This window comes from Protopterus annectens, chromosome 12.part0, assembly GCF_019279795.1.
Source record: "Protopterus annectens isolate FY-2018-M chromosome 12.part0, PAN1.0, whole genome shotgun sequence".
In the NCBI taxonomy this organism is placed as follows: domain Eukaryota; kingdom Metazoa; phylum Chordata; order Ceratodontiformes; family Protopteridae; genus Protopterus; species Protopterus annectens.
The window spans coordinates 935,705,338-935,725,508 of NC_056746.1; the positions used below are offsets into that span (position 1 = coordinate 935,705,338).

Genomic DNA, 20,171 nt, shown 5'->3' on the forward strand with positions numbered 1-20,171 from the left:
AGAAGGTTTAGTCTTCTGTTTTCTTCTTGGTTGGGACGTCAGCCCTAACAAACACTGGAGGTTCTGAACCTTGATTCAGTAAGAGTACCTGGAACCTCCTCCCTGACCAAATTCTGCGGAATCTCTCTAGGGTCCTCTGAGATAATAAACTGCATTTTCCCCTTGATGTCTGGAGCAGATGCCTGCAAAGCCTCAGAAGATGTCCAAAAAGAAGGATCTATGCTGGCCTCTGACAAGGTCACAACAGAAGAATCCAAAATCGACACCAGACAGCCTACAGAGTTTATCACCGGCGTCCAGAGAGGCATGAAGTACCTTGAGGTTAACGTCTTCCACCATGCTACCTGGGTTAATTACTTAAGCATCTGTTTTTCGAGAGAGACGGCCAAGGAAGACAACTGGCTTCTAAGAGTCTTAGGCACAAATGTCTTATAAATACTACAGGAGGTGTGGTCGTGGGAAGCACCCAAACAAAAGAGACACTATTGGTGACCATCCTTACGGGGAATCTGCCTCCCACGCTGACATTTTCCCCTCTTGGATGCCATGAACTTCAGGTAATCAAACGGAAGCCAAGATCAATAATAATAATAAAAAGACCTCAACAGGGCACTTATCTTGATGGCTAGGTATTCAGCACAGCATGGCCCTTCAGACCAATGGGGAACAATGGCATTCGGACTGTTGGCAAAGAAGTTTTGGGTATCTGCATTCGTACATCTCCTTTATGCCCTATGTCCTACATGGGAGCATACATGTGACTTATGGCTCATTCAAGATCTAAAGGCTTTGGTATACTGGCTAGACACTGGATAATCCTTGGCAGGAGATCCCTGTGGTTAAGAATACAGCAACAGTGACAAACAAGGAAATTTAATGTTACAAACCAAATAAATTAACCCATGGAGATGTGTGTAATTCTTGTTATATGAAGAGTTTGTCCCCTTATACTACAAGTCACGTGGTACAACTGTAAACCAAAACCCTGCAAACCTGGGCAAAAAGGAAAGAGCAGACACTGTTCATTAGCTTTCATAATTAAAAAAAAAATTTATTTATATATACTGTATTATATGTATCTGTATATATGTATGTATATATGTACACAAGACAGGACTTAAAGTACACAACTCTTCATGTTTTAACATGTACATGGATTGGAAAAAAATATAAGGTGGAAAACTTTCACAATGAACTCGGCTAATACTCAGTAAAAGTAATGTGCAGTTTTAGCTATTTGGGGGTGAAGAGAGTAAATTTGATAGCCTGCAGAGAGCATTCCTCTACACATATTCTTTGACATTTATTAACTTAGTCTGCTCACAGGAAAAGGCCAAAGTCCAAATTTCAGAATTACAAATTAATTTTCTTTGCAGAATGGCATAAAATTCTCCTGGCAGGCACATGAACGAACATGACAAACCTGATGTACTGACACTCTCTACACCTTTTCTTGTGCTCCTTACAACCCCCAAAACAAAAACGTTTTGCAGAAAAACGAGAATCCAACTCAGACAAGAAAAATAATGAGCATGTTTCCTATGCTCTCTTTGCTACAGTATGGCATGAAGTGACTTACAGGATCTGTTAATTGGGTAGGACACCGTATAATTTGGGTTGTACAGCTCCTGACAATAACATCCAGCAATGAGCTCTCGCATATATCCCAGGACATAGACATACTTTACTCCCTGGTCACAACACTCTGCTATTATTTTTTTTCCTATTTTTACTTTTTTTCTTTACGTTTTGTAACATTAAAAATATAAGAGTCTTACAAAAAAAAAGGAAGAAAAGAAAAAGGCCTCACAGATCTCTGCATTGGTATAAGACAACCATACAAAAGCTGAAGATTATTCTGGGCAGTGTTGGAAAAGTGATTAGTGCACTCAAAACTCTCTGTAGTTCAAACTGTCTGAACACGGAGCAGAACAAACAAAAATAATATATACTGAGCTCCCAAACTAACACTGGACCCATAACAATAACAGGACATACAGTGAATAAAACTTTAAAGGTCAACAACACTGCCCTCCTCAGGCTCAGAACACTACTCAACGCTTTGAGGTTTTAACAGTCAACATCACAGGTAAAGTGTAAAAAGGCCATGAAAAATATCCCCCGGACAAAAGTATAGAAACAAAGTGCTGCTGTAATTGCAAATTTCAGTTCTACTAAGCAATGTCAGCAAAGGTCATCCAACATGAACAAAATTCAGAAGGGTCCATCTTAGACAAAAATCTTCTTAACTTAAGAGACATCATAACCTCCCTATCACTGTAAGCAGGCCAACACTCCAGGAGAGGAGTCTTCAATTCCTTATGCTATGACAAACCTCCATGAATACTTAACTGCACATTCTTAATGAAATCTCTTTCCCTTCATCAAAAGAGAAAAGAAAAAGAATCCTGATGTATCTTTACCACTGCAGTGAATGTGTGTGTTTTCTGTGTAATGCCTTGCTAACTTCATGCCCTCATTCACCACAAAGTACTCACAGAGCCTTCAAGCCACTCGCACAACTGCATTCCTAGAGTCAAGCGCAGCCCTCCTCCCAACTGCCTTCAGTACTGGCGACTGTAGCTATCAGACCTGTCCCCCCATACGTCACAGTTTCACACTTTCCTCCCCCAACACTGCAAGACAACCCCATTCTCCCAAAGGGAGAGCTGACAGAAATGCTGTCCTGGCTTGCTGGAATATCCACAAAACAAAAGTCTTTTTCTAGTTAAAGAAAAAAATGTAATTGGAATTCCGAAGAGAAACTGAACTACTCCATGAAAGGAGTTCATCAAGGGGAGGGCTGCATCATGAGGTTGCGGAGCAGTTTCTGACGCCCAGCTTCATAGTCATCCTCATCAACATTTACTAGCAGCTTGATTGCCTCATGACCAACAGCTTGCTTGAGTGAGTCCGTAATGAAGACACCCTTTAGGGCTTCTAGCAGTGAGCCATTAATGTAGTCTCGCCAGAAGGCATCCAGGTAGGTGAGCTCAGAGAATTTAATGTCACAGATGATGGAGCCCAGGTCACGAGACTTCAGGATGGTATTGGCCTGGTTGAAGCGTTCAAACTGGCGTTCAAGTGGTTCCTGTTTATTGGAGAAAACATTACCCTGCAGGGCAGTTTCATGCTGGCAGTACTCAGCTCGTACTCTAAGGCGGATATCTGTTTTTGAAAAAGCACAGTAACAGAAAAAAATGTTAACAAGTAAAATAGCAAAGAAAAGACATGAAAACAAACCTTAAAAAATGAAAATATGATTGTAAAGAAAAACTTCAACATTGCTTTGTATAATATGGTTTTAATTACTTTCCAAACAGATAAAAGCACCATTAGGCACAAAAAGGGGACTTTACCTCTTCAAAAGGGAGAAGGCGACAGCTCCACAAGAAAAGCCAATATACAAGGACAAACAAATGATCAAAATGAACTATACTGCATAGGGATTTAAAACGCAAGCATGTTACATCTTCTCCTCTGTACTACTCTCATCTCTCTGTCTCTGCCTTTTACCATCAAGCCCTAACTTTCAATAACTCAACTCTCACACTTCCATACCAACTAACTCATCTCTCAAGAGCACATACTTTCCCCACTTGTCCCCACTTCTCTGCTCTCTTCAACCACAATAACTCAACCATTTAAAATAAAAATGTTCCTACAACCTTCCTTACCTTCCAAAAATAAGCCAAAGTATCTCTACTTTAACCCCTTCCTTTCATGTCTGAAACAGGTTTTAACATTCTGCATTCGGGTGACATACATGGCAATCCTGGACCCACTCCCAATTCCTCTCCCTCTTCACAATCCCCCCTCCTCATCTCACTTCTCCACCATAACTGTCACCTCCTCTGCTAAAAAGAACTATTCTATCTCTCAATATTCAAAGCATGCTTAAAGTCTCTGAACTGCACTCCTGGACATCTCTCCACTCTCCTGATATCCTCAACATCCGCGAAACATGGCTAAAACCTCATATATCTAACAAGGAAACATCACCTCCAGGGTAGGATATAATTCGCCAAGACACACTCACTAAAAAGTAGGAGGTGTAGCAATTATGGACTCAGACCAACTCACCCTCTATCCACTTCCATTCACTCTGCATAGTTTTCACCCAGATGAAGTCCTTGTCTTAAACTGCAAACTAAATAACCACAAAAAATAGCCACTGCTAGCATACATATACCCCCTGGAAACATTCCAGATCTTGAAAACTTCCTCTCCTGAATCTCCAAAGCCATTTCTTATGAAACCACCATACCTTATGATGTTAATGTAGACTGGATCTCTGTTTTCTGCCTCTCCATATGCCAGTATTAACCATTTTGGCTTCTCACAACCTATCACTTCCCCCACTCACCTAAATATAAATACAAACACTAGCAGCTTACTTGACTAGATCCTCACCTCCCACCCCAGCCACTATCATAACCCCACTTCTTCTTCTTTCGGCTTATTCCCGGTTAGGGGTCGCCACAGCGGATCACCTTGTCTGCACATTAATTGGCAGTGGAGTTTTACGGTGTCGAGTTGCCAGCCCGGCGCCCAACCTTCCACAGAAGGCACACTTCACACGCACACCTAGGGCCAATTTAGAGTATCCAATCCACCTGCAGCATGTCTTTGGGATGTGGGAGGAAACCGGAGCACCCGGAGGAAACCCACGCGACCACAGGGAGGACATGCAGACTCCGCACAGAAGGCACCCCAGCCGAGGATCGAACCGGAGAACCTCTTGCTGTGAGGCGGCAATGCTAACCACTGCACCACCGTGGCCGCCCAACTATCATAACCCCACTACACTACCTAATTCCCTAAGTGATCACCTTTCTACCTTTATCCAGCAACACACCCCCCAGTGGACCAAAACACATTTCTACAAAGACTGTCGCAAATTGTCCTACTTTAATTCTGACACCTTTAATCATATTTTCTCCACCATTAACTTGTCCTTCCTACAAAAATCTCTCCCTTGAAGAAGCTGTCCTAAAATTTAATACCATCTTTCTAAATACTATAAACTCCTTAGCACCTAACAGGAAAATTCGAATTAAATCTAACTTTACTCCCTGGTTAACTCATGACACTCGCTCCCTCATGCACAAGAGGGACAGTGCCTGAAAAACTTGGAACAAACAGATCTCCATCTAACTTACAATGGTACAAACAACTGCGTAACTTAACTAAAAAACAAATCATCCTTGATAAAAAAATTATCTAAACCCTCAAACTAACCTCCACAATAACCCTAAGAGTTTCTGGAATACTGTTAAACGGCTTCATCCAGGGAAGCCTATACTCCAAATCCCTTCCCTAACAATACTGACTTACAAAATGCAACTCTTCTTAATTCCTTCTTCACTGACTCCATTCAGAAATTAACAGACACTAATAACTACCCCCACTCCCCCCCCCCCAGCACAAACTCAACTGCTTTTACTCTGAAACCTATACCCACTGCTTATATCAAATCTCTACTAAGTAAACTCAAACCTTGTCCCCTTCTGTCACCTTACCTCCTTTCTACCTTAAACTTGCAGCTAATTCCATATTAATCAACAGGTCAGTTCAAGAAAACATATTCCCTGATATATGGAAAAAAATTCTATGTCATTCCTCTTCATAAAGGTGGTAACTCAATTGATCCCTCTAACTTCAGACCTATTGCTATTTTGTCTCCATTGTCAAAGATTCTTGAGAAATGTATTCACAAACTACTCCAACATCTACTTTAAGAACATGAAGTCTGTAACTCAAATGTGTCATTATTTTCTGACTTCAATCAACAATGATTTGCCAGTGATTCACTAGAAAAACAAAATTTTTATGAGGAACACACCAAAAATATGAGACAAAAATCTGGATATTCTGTGAAAATCTGGACAGCTGATAGGTATGCTCATGCCATCTCTGCTGCTCACGACAACAATAAACTAGTCTCTACTTTCTTTCTTTACCTTTCTAAAGCCTTTGATTTGGTGTCTCATAATCTACTTCTGTCCAAATTAGCTAACCTCTAACTCTCAAACTCTATCATCTCCTGGTTCTCTAGCTACCTCTCTAACCAACATCAGGCAGTGAAATGACTCTCTACATCCTCCCTTTTCCTAATACTCCACACACCAGGGTTCCCCAAGGCTCAATCCTTGGACCCCTCCTTTTCAATATTTTCACCAACGATCTTTATCTAGCCTGTCCGCATACAATATGCAAATGATTCGACAATAATCTCCACTTCTGACAATTTACCTCACCTTCTCACTGTCACCCAAGAATCTCTACACTCAGTTGAAAAATGGCTCACTTCCAACCAACACCTTCTGAAGCCAAACAAAACTAAACTCTTCCTCCTTAAGACACTCCAACACCTGAAATCCTCCTTCTCTATCACCTCACTAAATAATAATACACTTATTAAAGTAGAACCTCACACTAAACTACTGAGTGTCATAACAGATGATCAACTTAAAGTCAATCTGCATTAAAAAGTCTCACCAAAAACTTAGCCTAGCTTACAGGAAAAAAATTCCTGACTAATGATTCCAAAGTCGCACTTGCTCATGCCTACTTACTTCCTACACCTCTTTATGCTAGCCCCATCCTCACACACCTTCAAACTAACCTACTATATAAACTCGAACTTACCTACAATAAAATTGCCAAATTTGCAGCTAACCATACCGCTCTCACTACTGCCTGGCAGTCAAAAACTTACACTGGCTGGAATTTCACCACCGACTCTTGCTGCCACAACATCACCTCATACCTGAGGTAAGGAATATTGCATCAGATTCACAGAGTTTTAGTTATAGAAGAGCTAGTAACTTGAACATTCTTTGTTATAAAGATCAACCAAACAATACATCTTACTTTTACATTAATAAGCAAGGAACGTATAGATGTAATGATTGCACTTTTTGCAAGTACATTAATACTGACAAGTTTGTTAGATATCCAGTCAAAGATGCAGCTTTTGAACTAAGAGCATTTGGTAATTGCAACACACAACACTTAATATACATAGCAAACTGCTACAAGTGTGAAGCATGTTACATAGGCAGGACAACTAGGAAATTAAGAGTGAATAGGTCAACACATGTCAGACATCAGAAGGAGTGTTCAAACAAATGCCTTATATAAACATATTCTTAATACGGATCCAACTCATACTTTTAAATTTGCTATTTTGCAAGTTATGCCGGCACCGCTTAGAGGGGATGACAAAATTACACACAGAGTATAGAACTACTATGGATTTTTAGACTTAAGGCACATATACCCCTTGTGTGAATGACATGGTTACCATTAAGCCTTATTTGAAGTACTTACATACTCAAGTACACTGAACCTTTTGTATTTGTTTGTACCCTACATATTTTTAAAAAATGTAAAAAAATTGAAAAATCAAAATTTTACAAGTTCCTTCAATATTTATTACATTTCTTACTGTTATTGTCACCTATGTTTTTATACATGCAATTTACACATATTTTACTTATTTTTATCATGCGATTACAATTTTAACATGTGACTGGATCATGTGACTATACCTTGATTATATAAGATAAGCACAATGTGTTGCTCAGTTTCTTTGCCTGATGAAGCCTATCTGGGTAAAAGTGTCTTCTGCACGTGCAAATTTTTAAGTACGTTTGTAGATTTTAAACTTGTGAAATAAGCAGCAACTTTTTAATTACATTGTGGATTTTAAACTTGTGGAATAAGTACTTCTAACTACTTATGGATTTTGAACTCTTGGAATAAACAACTATTATTTTCAAAAAAGCAACTCTTCAATAAAGTTGTGGACTTTTAATTTTTTTTAACTAACTACCGTTTATCCCTGCTAATGGTTCCAGTTACTTTTTTGTTTTGCTAGTCTTCCCTTATTAGTAACTGACTTGTCACTGCACTAATACTGTTGTTTTACTTTTACAAATCCTTAAGATAGTGAGCTCGCCCTCAACTAATGAAGACTCAAGACCAAACTTATCCATCCCATGGTCTTGGCTGAGGACTTTGGGACAACGAGTTGTTCCCTCTACTCACACTCTGGAGGGCACATGCTGGGAATCTGCAAGAATTTGGGGGGGGGGGGGGCTTGAGAAATCTTGGGACATCTCTCCTCTACAGTTTATCATTAGGGATGCTATCAGAGCAGCCTAGGGACAACCCAGTTCTGTTCTGTCAGCACTAAAAAGGAATGTGGTCTTTAAGAACTGACAAAACTCTGCTAGAGTTGAAATGGGGGCAAGAGACACGTCTGAACTGCCTTTCACTAGTCTACAAGCATCTCCAAAGGAAGGGTTCTTGCAGAGCGAAAGTGGACTTGTTAACCTTGTCAATATCAGTGTCAGCGACCTTGAGGTCCTTAAAGATCATCAGAGGATCCTGGGTAGTACTATCACCCTGCTACTAGTGAGCATGAAGATCAGCATCAAGACATTGGGAACTGCACTGGAATGCTTTCCTGCCAAAAGAGCTGTAGCGTGTTTGGGGTGGGGAGATCTTCATCGGGGCTGACACCATTTTCAAAGGAGTCCCATTATGATGTAATCTGAAGTGCCTGCAAATGGTCTACTCATTGTCATCATCATCATCGTTACCATAAACAACCCCTTTTTCCCCATTTTCTACATGGAGTCAGGGTGTCATGTCAACTGTCAGCATCTCCCTCTACTTAATGTAACTGTCCCACCTTCCTCGACAGTAATGTCTGTCACAGGTCATCTCTCATACAATACATCTATCTCTTTGCTGGTCCCATCCAGTCCCTCTTGCCTTCCTCCTGTCTGTCCCAAATCTTCACCACCATACTGTCTTTTGCTTTTCTGCATGTGCCCACACTACCACAATCCATTCTCTTTGCCCTTCTCTGCAGTGGGAGTTACTATGGCTTCTGCTCTAATTTACTACTCATTTGTCTGCCCAACAGTGTGCAGCCTACCACCTGTCTTAGGCATTTCATCCTTATCCTTCTAGCTTCCTCAGCTGATCTGCCTTCACTGCCCAGGTTTCTGTGCCATACAACAGTACTGATCACACTACTGTTCTTTTCAGCTTCTTTGGTATTCTTCTGTCAAACACTTTGCCAGTTGGCCTCTGATTCTAGCATTGACCTCCTCATACAGACTTCCATTCTCCTCGACCACTCCTCTCAGATACATGAAGCTGATGGAGTTGTTAAACTGTTCCACTATGTTTCCATTCTATCTCAAATTTCAGATTATTCTGAGTTCCCCCATTTGCTGCCATTATAATTGTATCTTTACTCACTTTTGTCTAGTATGTCTTCAGTTTTGCATTCAATTCCCCTACCAATTGTAAAGTGTTGCACTACCACAGCAAATAAATAAATAAAAAGCATCTTAATTCTGATTCCTGTGTAACTTCTTTAGTTTAGCAGAGGTTCCAGGGAACACAATATTTTGTCACCTTACTGCAGGTAAGGGAAGCCAAGCCTTTGAACACTGTGACAAAACAGTATACCCAGTCTAAAAAGCTCATGGTGTTTCAACTTGTAAACCCATATGTCCGAATTCATGGCACATCTAGTGACGATCCCAATGGATACACTGGAAAAACTTCCTGAGTTCTGGCTTCAAAGAGGTACCTCCGTAATTCCATGCCCATGGCTTCCACAGATGCATACAATATTTTATTCTATAATTTTGATTATGCTGAGGTGTTGGGTAGGTTGCATGATTATGTGTGTGCCTGCTTAGGATGAAGAGGCAGAGAAGTTACTCCTTGAAGGAGTGCTCAGAAACAAGATCATATGTGCGCCTGCTTAGGTTGATGGGGTGGAGATGTTCCTCCTTAAAGGAGTACTCAGAAACAAGATTTTATGTGTGTGTGTCTGCTTATTATGAAGGGGCAAAGAAGTTCCTCCTTAAAGGAGTGCTCGGAAACAATATCATGACTACTCACTTTTGGAGGATATACTCTTTGGTCCATTTGACTGAGACCTGGCTGACAGCATCTGGAAGCAGCAGCAGCAGGACCTCATCATTGGGGAACGTCTCCATGACACCTAATTCAGCCACCTCCATCGCTTTCTCTGCTAGACCTTGCAAATCCCAAAACAGAAAGTACAGTTGTGTAAAATCTTACCAAAAAAGTATATGTCCTTCTCTTCATTGCTGCAGTATTCTTCACAGAAGGGATCTCCTGCCAAAGACAGTTCAACGTCCGGCCAGTATACTAAAGCCTTTAGATCTTACAAGCATCTTATGTCACACGTATGATCTCCATGTAGGATGCAGGGCATAAAGGTGATATGTGGACACAATTACTCACAACTGAAATACCCCAGGAGGAAGAAAACACCCCAAGGACAAAGAAGACTGAACACTGCAACAGTGAAGAGAAGGACATTTACTGTTATGGTAAGATTTTACACAACTTTACTATGTCCTTCCATATCACTGTTACAGTATTCCTCACAGAAGGGAGAGTACAAGAACTAAGAGGAAGACTGGGAGGAAGAAAGCACTGAAGAGCGCTCTACAAACCCATGCAGAACAGCCCTGGCCATGGAAATGACATCCAACTTAAAATGCTTAGTAAAAGTTTGAATAGAAGTCCAAGTAGCTGCATCAAGACTGGAGATGGTATCCAACCCCTTGAAAAAGCAACCGCCCTTCTAAAATGCACCTTTACTGATAAAGAACAACATTTGTCATGAAAAGAATAACAAAAGGAAATGGCTTTAGAAATCCAGGAGACTGTTACTTGGAAACAGTTAAATCCAAAGTCCTGGGATTTGTTACTTGGAAACAATTAAACCCAAAGTCCTTGGATAAAAAGAAACAAAAAGTTCCTCAAATTTGTGAATAACCTTTGTTTTATGCAAATAATATCTGAGATGTCTATGCAGGTCTAAGGTGTGAAAAATCTTCACACTGGCAGACTGCAGATAAAAAGGAAGGAAGGAAGGAAGTTGAAAACACTGATTAAGGGACAACTCCTTAACCATTTTAGGCATAAAAGGAGGATTAGTATGAAGAGACATGTCTCTGTGAAAAATTAAAAAAAAGGAGGAATGGCCATAAGAGCCTGATGTTCAGACACCCTCTTGGCAGAAATAAGAGCCAATAGCAGAACAAGCTTCCAAGTACAAAGTTGCAAGGAAGCTGAACTAGCAGGTTCAAAAAAAGTCTGAGACAGATTTTCAAGTACAAAACTGAGGTCGCAAGGAGGAGGAATAGGTTTTCTCAGAGGCCTGACATGAAAAACCCCACTAAGGAATTGCTTGATCTCAAATCAAGAAGCCAAAACAGGATTCAAGGGCAGACAGGTGAGCTTTAACTGAAGAATACACCAAGCCAGCATGCAGCAGATCACACAAATGAGAGGACCAGAGGAACACCCCACAGAAAAGGAATCCTGGTGGTGAGAGAGGCACCAAACAGAAAATCTTTTCCATTCAGACATATATGATTTTTTGGTAGTGGGTTTCCTGGCCTCCTGCAGAATTCAAAGCATGTCCTCAAAAAAGAGGTGCCTAAAAGGGTTCAAAACCTCATCACCCACAGCATAATTTGAAGAGTGCACATGTGAGGATGGATAAGAGATTGTCTTGTGTAAGAAGATCCACCTCATGAGGCAACATGTGGTGATTGCACCTGGCCAAATGACACAGAAGGGGAACTAGTGCTATATGGGCTAAAAGGGAGTCGCCAACAAGGTTTTGGTAAAGTCCTGCCTGATCATATGCAGGACTCATGGCAGGAGAGGAAGAGGAGGAAAGGCATACAGAAGAATTCCTTACAAGGAAAGAAAAGGCATCCACTTTCCAAGTCAGAGGACATGGTGCTTATGAATAGAATAGAGGTAGTTGTCTCTTCAGATGGAAGGCAAAAAGATCTGAGGAATACCCCTATAATGGACTATGTCTTGAAACACATCTCTGAAGCATCTATTCATGAGCCTGTGTTGTGGACATGAGAGTCTGCCACTAGATTGTGCTCTGAAGGAATGTAAACTACCTGAACATCCACTTGATACATGATAGGTAGATCCCATGCCTGAAGATTTAATCTGCAAGGGAGATAAGTCCTCGCACCCCCTGCTTGCTAACATACCACATCACTGTGGTATTGTCAGTGAAGACTTTGAAGTGGCTGGGGAGGAAAAGGGAATAAAAAGCTTGTAGAGCCCTCATCTTTTTCATGTTGATATGGTCTGATCTCTGATGAGGAAGCCAGAGAACCTGGACATTCAGAGGGCCACAAGAAGCATCCCATCCTAGATCTGAGGTGTCTGTGAACAGTTCCTGAGAAAGAACTGGAGCCTGAAAGGGTAGTCCCAGATTGAGAGACAGCAAATCAACCACTGTAGCTTGAATATGAGACAAGGGTGCAAAGGAACAGGGAATTCCACAGGGTGGACATGTTAAAGCTACATTGATCTGAGGTGCCACTGGAGCTTACTCATATGGAGCCTGGCGAGAGGAAGCATGGGAATGGTGGAAGCCATAAACCCGAAAACCCTCAGAAATTCCATGGCCATGAGAGAAGACTGAGAAAAGGTGGTCAGAGACAAAATCTTTGGAGCAGGAAGAGGCAGACATGGGAATAGTCTGAATCCGACAAATGAGAAAAATACAATCCTGGGAGAGTGTATGAACAGACTTTTTGAGACCAATGGTGAACTCCAGATTTTGTAAAGAAAAGTGGTAAAGTAAAGATTCTGCAGAAGACTGCTGGATAAGCAGGTCATTGAGATAAGGGAATACATTTTGGAGAAATATCTAAGAGGATCCTGTGGAACACAACAAAGATGCTAAATGGATAGAAAAAGAATAAGTTCAAATGTACAGGCTATGAAATGGGATGAAGTAATGGTAAGAGAGATTGAAATAAACCCTAATTGGAAAACCCCAGGTCCAGATGCAGTACACCTAACTACTGGCTAAAAGTATTAACATCCTTACATGAAAATTTAACCATAAGTAAGAACTATCTGTATGCACACCCCAACACCAACCTGGTTAACAACAGGAAAAGCAATGCTCCTACTTAAGAGCGAACCTGCAAGCTATCCTAGAAACTATAGACCAATAATTTTCCTTCCGACAACGTATGAACTATACACTGGAATTGATGCCAACAGAGTTTATAGTCACTCAGAAAAAATTCAATCATGGCAACAGAACAAAAGGGTAACAAACAAAAGTCATATGGAACAAAGGATCATTTGTTGTTAAACAAAGACAATTTGATAACTGTAAAAAGAGGAAAACAAAGTATGGCATGGCTAGACTACAAAAAAGCATATGACAGTATCCCACATTCATGGATATGAGTGCTTGAAAATATATAAGATACACCCTACACTGATTCATTACATTACAGCGACCATGAAATAGTGGCAAACCACTTTGCAGTTAAGCCATGATAAAGGACAAATTATTATTCCAGGGATAAAAATTCAAAGGGGGATATTCCAGGGTGACTCTGTCACCGCTGCTCTTTTGTTTTGCCTTTAACCCATTAAGCTGTCTACTTAACACATTATGTCATGGCAACAATTTGGCTCCCAGAAAACAGCAAAGTATAAAGACTTCTCATCTTCTTTTTGTGAATAACTTCAAACTGTATAGTTCATCAGATGAGGAACTGAAAGCACAACTGCAAGTGGTCAAAACATTTTAGATGATATAAGAATGTCATTTGGTCTTGATAAATGTGCAAAAACAACATTTAAAGCAGGAAAGTTGCAGCACCAAGAAAACATCAGTTTGGGGCAGGAATGCAATATACAAGAATTTGAGCAAGCATGAGTGTATAAATATCTGGGAACTGATGAAGGATCAACAATAAAACATACACAAATACAAACAAAACTTAGTAAGGAATATTTTAGAAGGCTAAAATTAATACTGAAAACAGCGTTGACATATAGGAACAAAGTCCAAACTATAAATCAATCTAATCTTCCCATCCTAACTTACGGTTTTGGTGTGACTGACTGGCCCCAAAAGGTGTTGGACTAGTTGGATAGGAAAACAAGAAATATGCTTCACTCTTACCAAATGATTAATACGAGTGTATGCCAAGATTACATATTCCCCTTTCTGAAGGGGGTATGGGCCTACTCAAAATTGGTTACACATGTAGATCTGCAGTGGTAAGACTACATACATATCTGCTGACCTCACAAGACCCAACTGTAGTGAAAGTTTTAAAACATAAGGACAACAAGTCTAAGACGACTTCCTTGCTTAGTTTAGAAGAAGCATATCAGTGTCAAGTGGGAATAGAAATCAAACCAGAAGTAGGCAAAAATCAGGCAGCAACTGAATGTGCTAAAAAACAAAAGAAAGAATGTATGGCGAAGAATCAAATGATAAGGCAAGAAATGTAGTAAATGCATAATTATAGTTGCAACTACAGAAAACTCTTGGAACAACCTTATGCTGATCAGGGACAAACACAGGAATGGTTAAGGAGTGGTGAATTTGAATCAAAAGACAAGATATTGAAGTAGCTGAAAAACACTGAAAGCATGAGCCACAAAGCATTGTAGAAAATGAAGTTAAAATCACATGGGATTAGCCATTACCAACCGTTCAAAAAACAGATGCGAGAAAACAAAATAAAGTAGTATGTGAAAAGACAAAAGTAGCACTGATAAATGAAACTGCTACACCCATTAACTCTAGTGTCTTGCATACAGAGAGACCCAAAATCATAAAATATCAGGATTTGCAGGCAGAAATGAGAGTAATGTGGAAGAAGGATACCCAGACAGTTCCAACAGTAGTAGGAGCAACGGGTCTTATAAAAAAGAATTTGTAATTGTACTTAGTTATGTTACAGATACATGTAACTCCATACAAATTGCAGGAGGAGTCATTACTGGGCACACTGCAGGTGCTGTGAAGAGCACTTTTGTCCAACATCAAAGATTGAAACAATACTACTTTCATGAACTTTAATCATACTTTGACTTATGAATGGGGTCCATTCCCATCATGTTATTACAAGCCCAAAAGACTTGGGAGAAATTAAAAAAGGGAATACTTGCATCCCTCAAAGCCTGCAAAAGGCAGCCATTTGGTGAACACCCTTGGGGCAGAGAAAAAAGCCAAAGGGCAAAGAACAGAACTGAAAATGAGAGGAAGAAACAATTACAAAGATTTCCCAAACAGAGAGTGACTGAGGATATGAAGATTTATTTACATTTGATATCTGGGTAGTGTCCGACTGGGCCAGAGGCCCGTTTTCAGCGGAGATCCTGGGAGAAAAGCTCCCAGGAAGATTGAATAATTATACATTTGTACACATGACAATTATATGCATCCTTGAGATCTAGAGAGACCATGAAGGCTTGGGGAGAAGGACAGGAAACAGAATCTGAAGAGACAGCATCCTGAAAGAAGGGGGACCTTGAGGAAATTGTGGAGTAAAGGGAGGTCCAGAATTGGTTTCCAAGTTCCCTCCTTCAAAGGACCCTCAAACATCCTGGAATAAATCCCCCCTTTCCACTTAGGTGGGTGGAACAGGTTGAATGATGCCCTGATCAAAAAGGGATCAGCAAAACCTCTGGGAAAAGAGAGAGCTGGTCTGGAGGAGGTTGTGGAACGCCTGACAAGAGGGGGAAGGGATTTCCATTTCATGAAATACCCCTGATGAATGACACAGCACCCAAGAGTCTGAGAGTGGTCTGTTGTGGACAGGCATGGGACTTGGCCGTGGGGAAGAGGGAGCAAACTGTCAAATAAGGACAAGCTTGTCTTGAAAAGAAGGCTTCTGAGATGTAGGAGTCTGAGTGGACTTAGCAGGGGGAATAATCCTAGACCCTTCCTACTTTTGGGTGGTTGACAAGTCTGTCTATAGACAAAAGGGAAATTTAGAAGGGTAATTCCTCTGAAATTTTAGTACAGGGGAGACAATAACATACTTACCCTAATCCTGGAGTGACTCAAACAGGTCAGCCTAGCTGTCCCAAAAAGAGTTTATTATCCAGAGGAGCATCCAAGAGTTTGGCTTTAATATCTTCAGGCAAAGCCAAAAATAATGCCTCTTCACAGAACCAAAGGTTGAAACCCAGAAGAGGCATCAGCAGTATCATAAGTGCATTTTATGATGTCACGAGTGACCTGGGAAGTGGACCCGAGCAGGGAAAGAGCTGCAGCTTTTCCTTAAGAATCAGGAAGATCCAGCACAACCTTACCTACCTCAGAAAGGAAAGGCAAGACATACCTGGTCATGTCAGTTTGGTAATTAATAACCCAAACTGACAAGGTGGCAGCAGTACATACTTTTTACCCAACCTTTTTACAGCTCTAGTATACTTATTTGAAGGAAAGAGCTTAGAGGTGGGCAAAAGTTTAGAAGGCGTATCAGTTGAAACTGAAACTACAGATGGATCAGTGCCTGAGGCACCTTGTAAAACCTATCAGGTTTCTTAAGGACTGGGGGCTGAGACGCAGAGGCAGCAGAAAATGTGTCCAAAAGAACTACCAAAACAGCTCAAGTACCTCTTTTAGATGTCACGACACCTGGGAGTAATCTGATTTAAAGCACTCCATCATACGAGCAATAGTATTCTGCAAAGGATAATTCTTCCAAGGGTGAATTTGGGTTCAAAAAAATCCTCTTCCTCACAGCCATAGTCTAGAGAAGGAAGTTGAGATGAGTAAGCAAAGTATACCTCCTCAGAACCTAAGTCCTCATCTAAGGAATCCAGTTCCCTTGTCTTCTTAACAGGAGTGGAAGACCAGGAAGGAGCATGGACTGACATCCCTTGAGGAGGCATCCGGCCATCAAGGCACTGAACAAGCCTAGAGTAAATTTTCACGATGGATCTTTAGCAGTAGGGGTAATACGTTTCATCTTTTGCTTTTTCTCAAGCCTGAGGTCTGCCCTAACTACCCTCTGCAGCTCTATCCCTTGGCAGGATTTAATGATCATGGTAGAACATTTGAAAAGCCTCCGAAGACATGCGATAATCTGGATCCATGCCAGCCTCTGGCAGGGTCACAGCAGAGGAATCCAGTGCATGCGCAGAATGGTATTTAGAGCTTTCACTAGCTTTTAGTGAGACATCCACTGAAGGCTGGACAACAACCTGTTTAGGCATAGACTTTCTGGCCTTCTTCTTGGAAGATGTCTGTCCACTGGTACAAGAGGATTCCACCACAGCACCCTAAGTCAACAATTAACACTGATTCTCAAGGTATGTGGAGAGACAGGATAAAGAATTATACAGGGTCTGAGGGACAAAAGCTTGGAAGACAGAGTGCTGCGTATGTATGTGGGGGGCAACTAGGCAAAAAAAAAAAAAAAAGACAGTGATTGAGACAGTCTTTATAGGGAATCTGCCTCAAACACATTTTCCTTCTTGGATGACATGAACACAAGTAAACAACAAAATTGTGAAAAAATAGAGAAGAAACCCCAATGGGGTACTTATCTGAAGACTGATTGGACACCAGCACAGTGGAAGACCATTCAGACCAACTTTTGATAGCATTCAGACTGGTGGTAAAGCAGTTCTGAGTAATTGTGTCCGCATATCACTTTTATGCCATACTTCCTATGCAAAGGGGGTGGCATAAGTACATAAGTGTAATGTACAACACCTATAAGATCTAAAGGCTTTGCTATACTGGCTGGACGTTGGGCTATCCCTAGCAGATTATCCTTTCTGTGAAGAATGCTGCAACAGTGATATGGCAGGACATCAAGACATTCCTGATGTCTCAGGAAGGTACTCTGAAATCACACAGAATTGCTCTGTCTGATGCCAATGATGTCCTTATTGCCTGATACTGTCCACATGAGAAGGGCACTGCTCCGAGTTCAGTCTACTTTGAAGAACCATCAAAAGCGACTACTGGATTCTAGACATGGTCACCCTAGCCACAGACTAAGCCTCGTGTTCTCTCCCAGAAAGGACTAGCTAGTGAACCAGTTTGTGTTGGCAGAGCTGTTAAGACAGGTCAAGACTACAGTGCTCAAGGGGGCCACAACAGAGTTTTTTCTAGTGTGGGAGAAGGGTTAATGATTTTATTTTCAGCTCTTCCTAGTCTTTAAATGGACAGATGAAATGTGTCCCACTCCTGAGGTCAGTGACTTAAAATGTCTGCAGCTGGTTCATCTGCTTCATGACAGCCACAATGTACGGTACACGTCCTTGCTCCCAGAAGAGGACTGGATGGGGTCACTGTACATGGACAATTTCTGACATCAGAATTCGGGTTCCGTCCTCCTCAGTTTTGTCCAGGAAGGTATCACTTTTAGTGTACAGTGCAGACGCTTTGGCTTTCTTTAGTGCAGATAGCATTCCCCAAACTGTTGGCAGTTCTGACTGAAGCTTTGCTAGAGAAGGGACTTTTTCAACCCAGTCCAGGAACTCCCCAGGAAACATTCCACTCTAGCAGAACAGTGGCTGCCTGTGCTATTTGCTTCAACCCTGCCTCAACTGCAAATTGTTGTGCTGCAGCCACTTGGCCCAAGGTGTACACTTTTGCCAAGTATCACATCTTCCATATGTTCCTAATTTTCCAGGGCATCCCCAAACTTGCTCAATGATATGGCAAATCAATGAAGATTACACACACTACATAACACCAGAAGCTAATGCAATTCCTAAGGACTTCTATTTTTTTCAGAAGCTAATGCAATTCCTGTTATTTTACTAACCTTCTATACATGGAAGAGTAACACTTAAAAGGTGCCTCTGGTTTCTGGCCTTAACTTTATCTGATTCTTGTGTCAAGAGATTATGTGCTATGCCAACCATTACATTACCAAAAACCCAATCAATGAAAGTCCATCTTCCAAGACTCAAAGCTCTAGCCTAGGATGATACTCTGTCTCCTTACATGTTGCTGGTAGCACTACTTGGGATTTAACCCTAGCAAGAACCAAGGAGAATCCTCAATGTTAGATTTTTTTTTCTGCATCAGCTGCTCTATAACAGATCCGTCTTTAACAGGTCAGATATACCCTCCTCCCTATCCTGCCAGCAGCTGCTGCTGGCACTTCCCTGTAAGCTGAGCAAGTATAACTGATTATATCCAAGTAATGCCTCCAGGTGCATTTGCAGTTAACGCCTACTGACACTTCCAGGTGTCAAATATTGCTTGTTCACATTTGTATCAATAATTCCAAAACCATGCTATGCACAAGGTCTTAATTTCATCTTAAAGCTTGCACAATGGCAAACTTAACTGCATTATTATTTGACCTCTGTCTAGTGCAGGTAAATAGATACTGACTGTTGATTTTATGATATTGATTTATATAGATATAATTTTCACATTTTTTCTAAATATCTCAACAACCAAGTAACACAGACAGAACTCCTTAACCTCATAAGAAAGTTGTCAGTTAGATGAATAAAATGCTGCTGACAGTATGTGGGTAACTTGAGTTGGTTTGCAAACATTACAAATGTAATAGTTACTGTGTTTACTGTGACTTATAAAGACCTAAAAACCAAAAATATAATACCACTATAAAATAGCTTGAGCTGAAGAGTTTGCCATTTATACTTCTTTAATAACATCTATGATTTCAGAAATATGAATGCTTGTCTGAAATGAAAGGACAATTTGATTCTGTCAAAAAGCTTAGGCTCCGCCCACTGGAAGTTACAGTGCAAACTTCCTGAGCTCCACTGGAGTGAATGAGATAATATTATATCATAATTATTTTAATTCAGGTTGGTGATATTACTTTGTAGTTTTCTGCTCTGTTCCATCTGACTGCATTTTTTAGTTTGCTCTGGAACCTCAGTCACATATTTTAATTAGCAGTTGTGGAAAGATTGTGTTTCTGCATTACTGTGCACTTCCTAATTCCTCAAGTAAAATTACTTACAAAAGCTATCCATTTGTATTTTAAACCTGCTAGATCATAGTCTTGTAGTTTAATTCACAGTTGTGTACACTTACCGTAAATGTAGATGTGTGAGTGTATTCACTGTTGCAGTCATCACATTTGGGTTATCTGCTTGCAGTAGCCCTCAGTCGGCCTGATTATCAAAGTCTTGGGTCTTGCGTCGGTTGCGGTCTCATCTTCAGGTAGTCAAGGGTATAAAGCATGCAACTGACACCATTACATCAGTTTTTCTTGCCCCAGATGTCAGGTGCCCCCCTTAATGGGAAGCAATTAAATATATATATGTATATATACACACACACACAC

The 20,171-nt window shown here is 40.8% G+C and overlaps 1 protein-coding gene across 2 annotated transcripts in view; it reads right to left on the minus strand.

The window, feature by feature from the left end:
* Positions 1-1,723: 1,723 nt before the first annotated feature.
* Positions 1,724-20,171, minus strand: part of DEDD (death effector domain containing) — a 724,306-nt gene continuing 705,858 nt past the window's right edge. For both annotated transcript variants that reach the window (XM_044089969.1, XM_044089968.1), the window contains one exon: positions 1,724-3,168. In XM_044089969.1, coding sequence (XP_043945904.1) covers positions 2,792-3,168 — 377 coding nt within the window. In that variant the 3' untranslated portion in view covers positions 1,724-2,791. The remainder of the gene's footprint in view (positions 3,169-20,171) is intronic.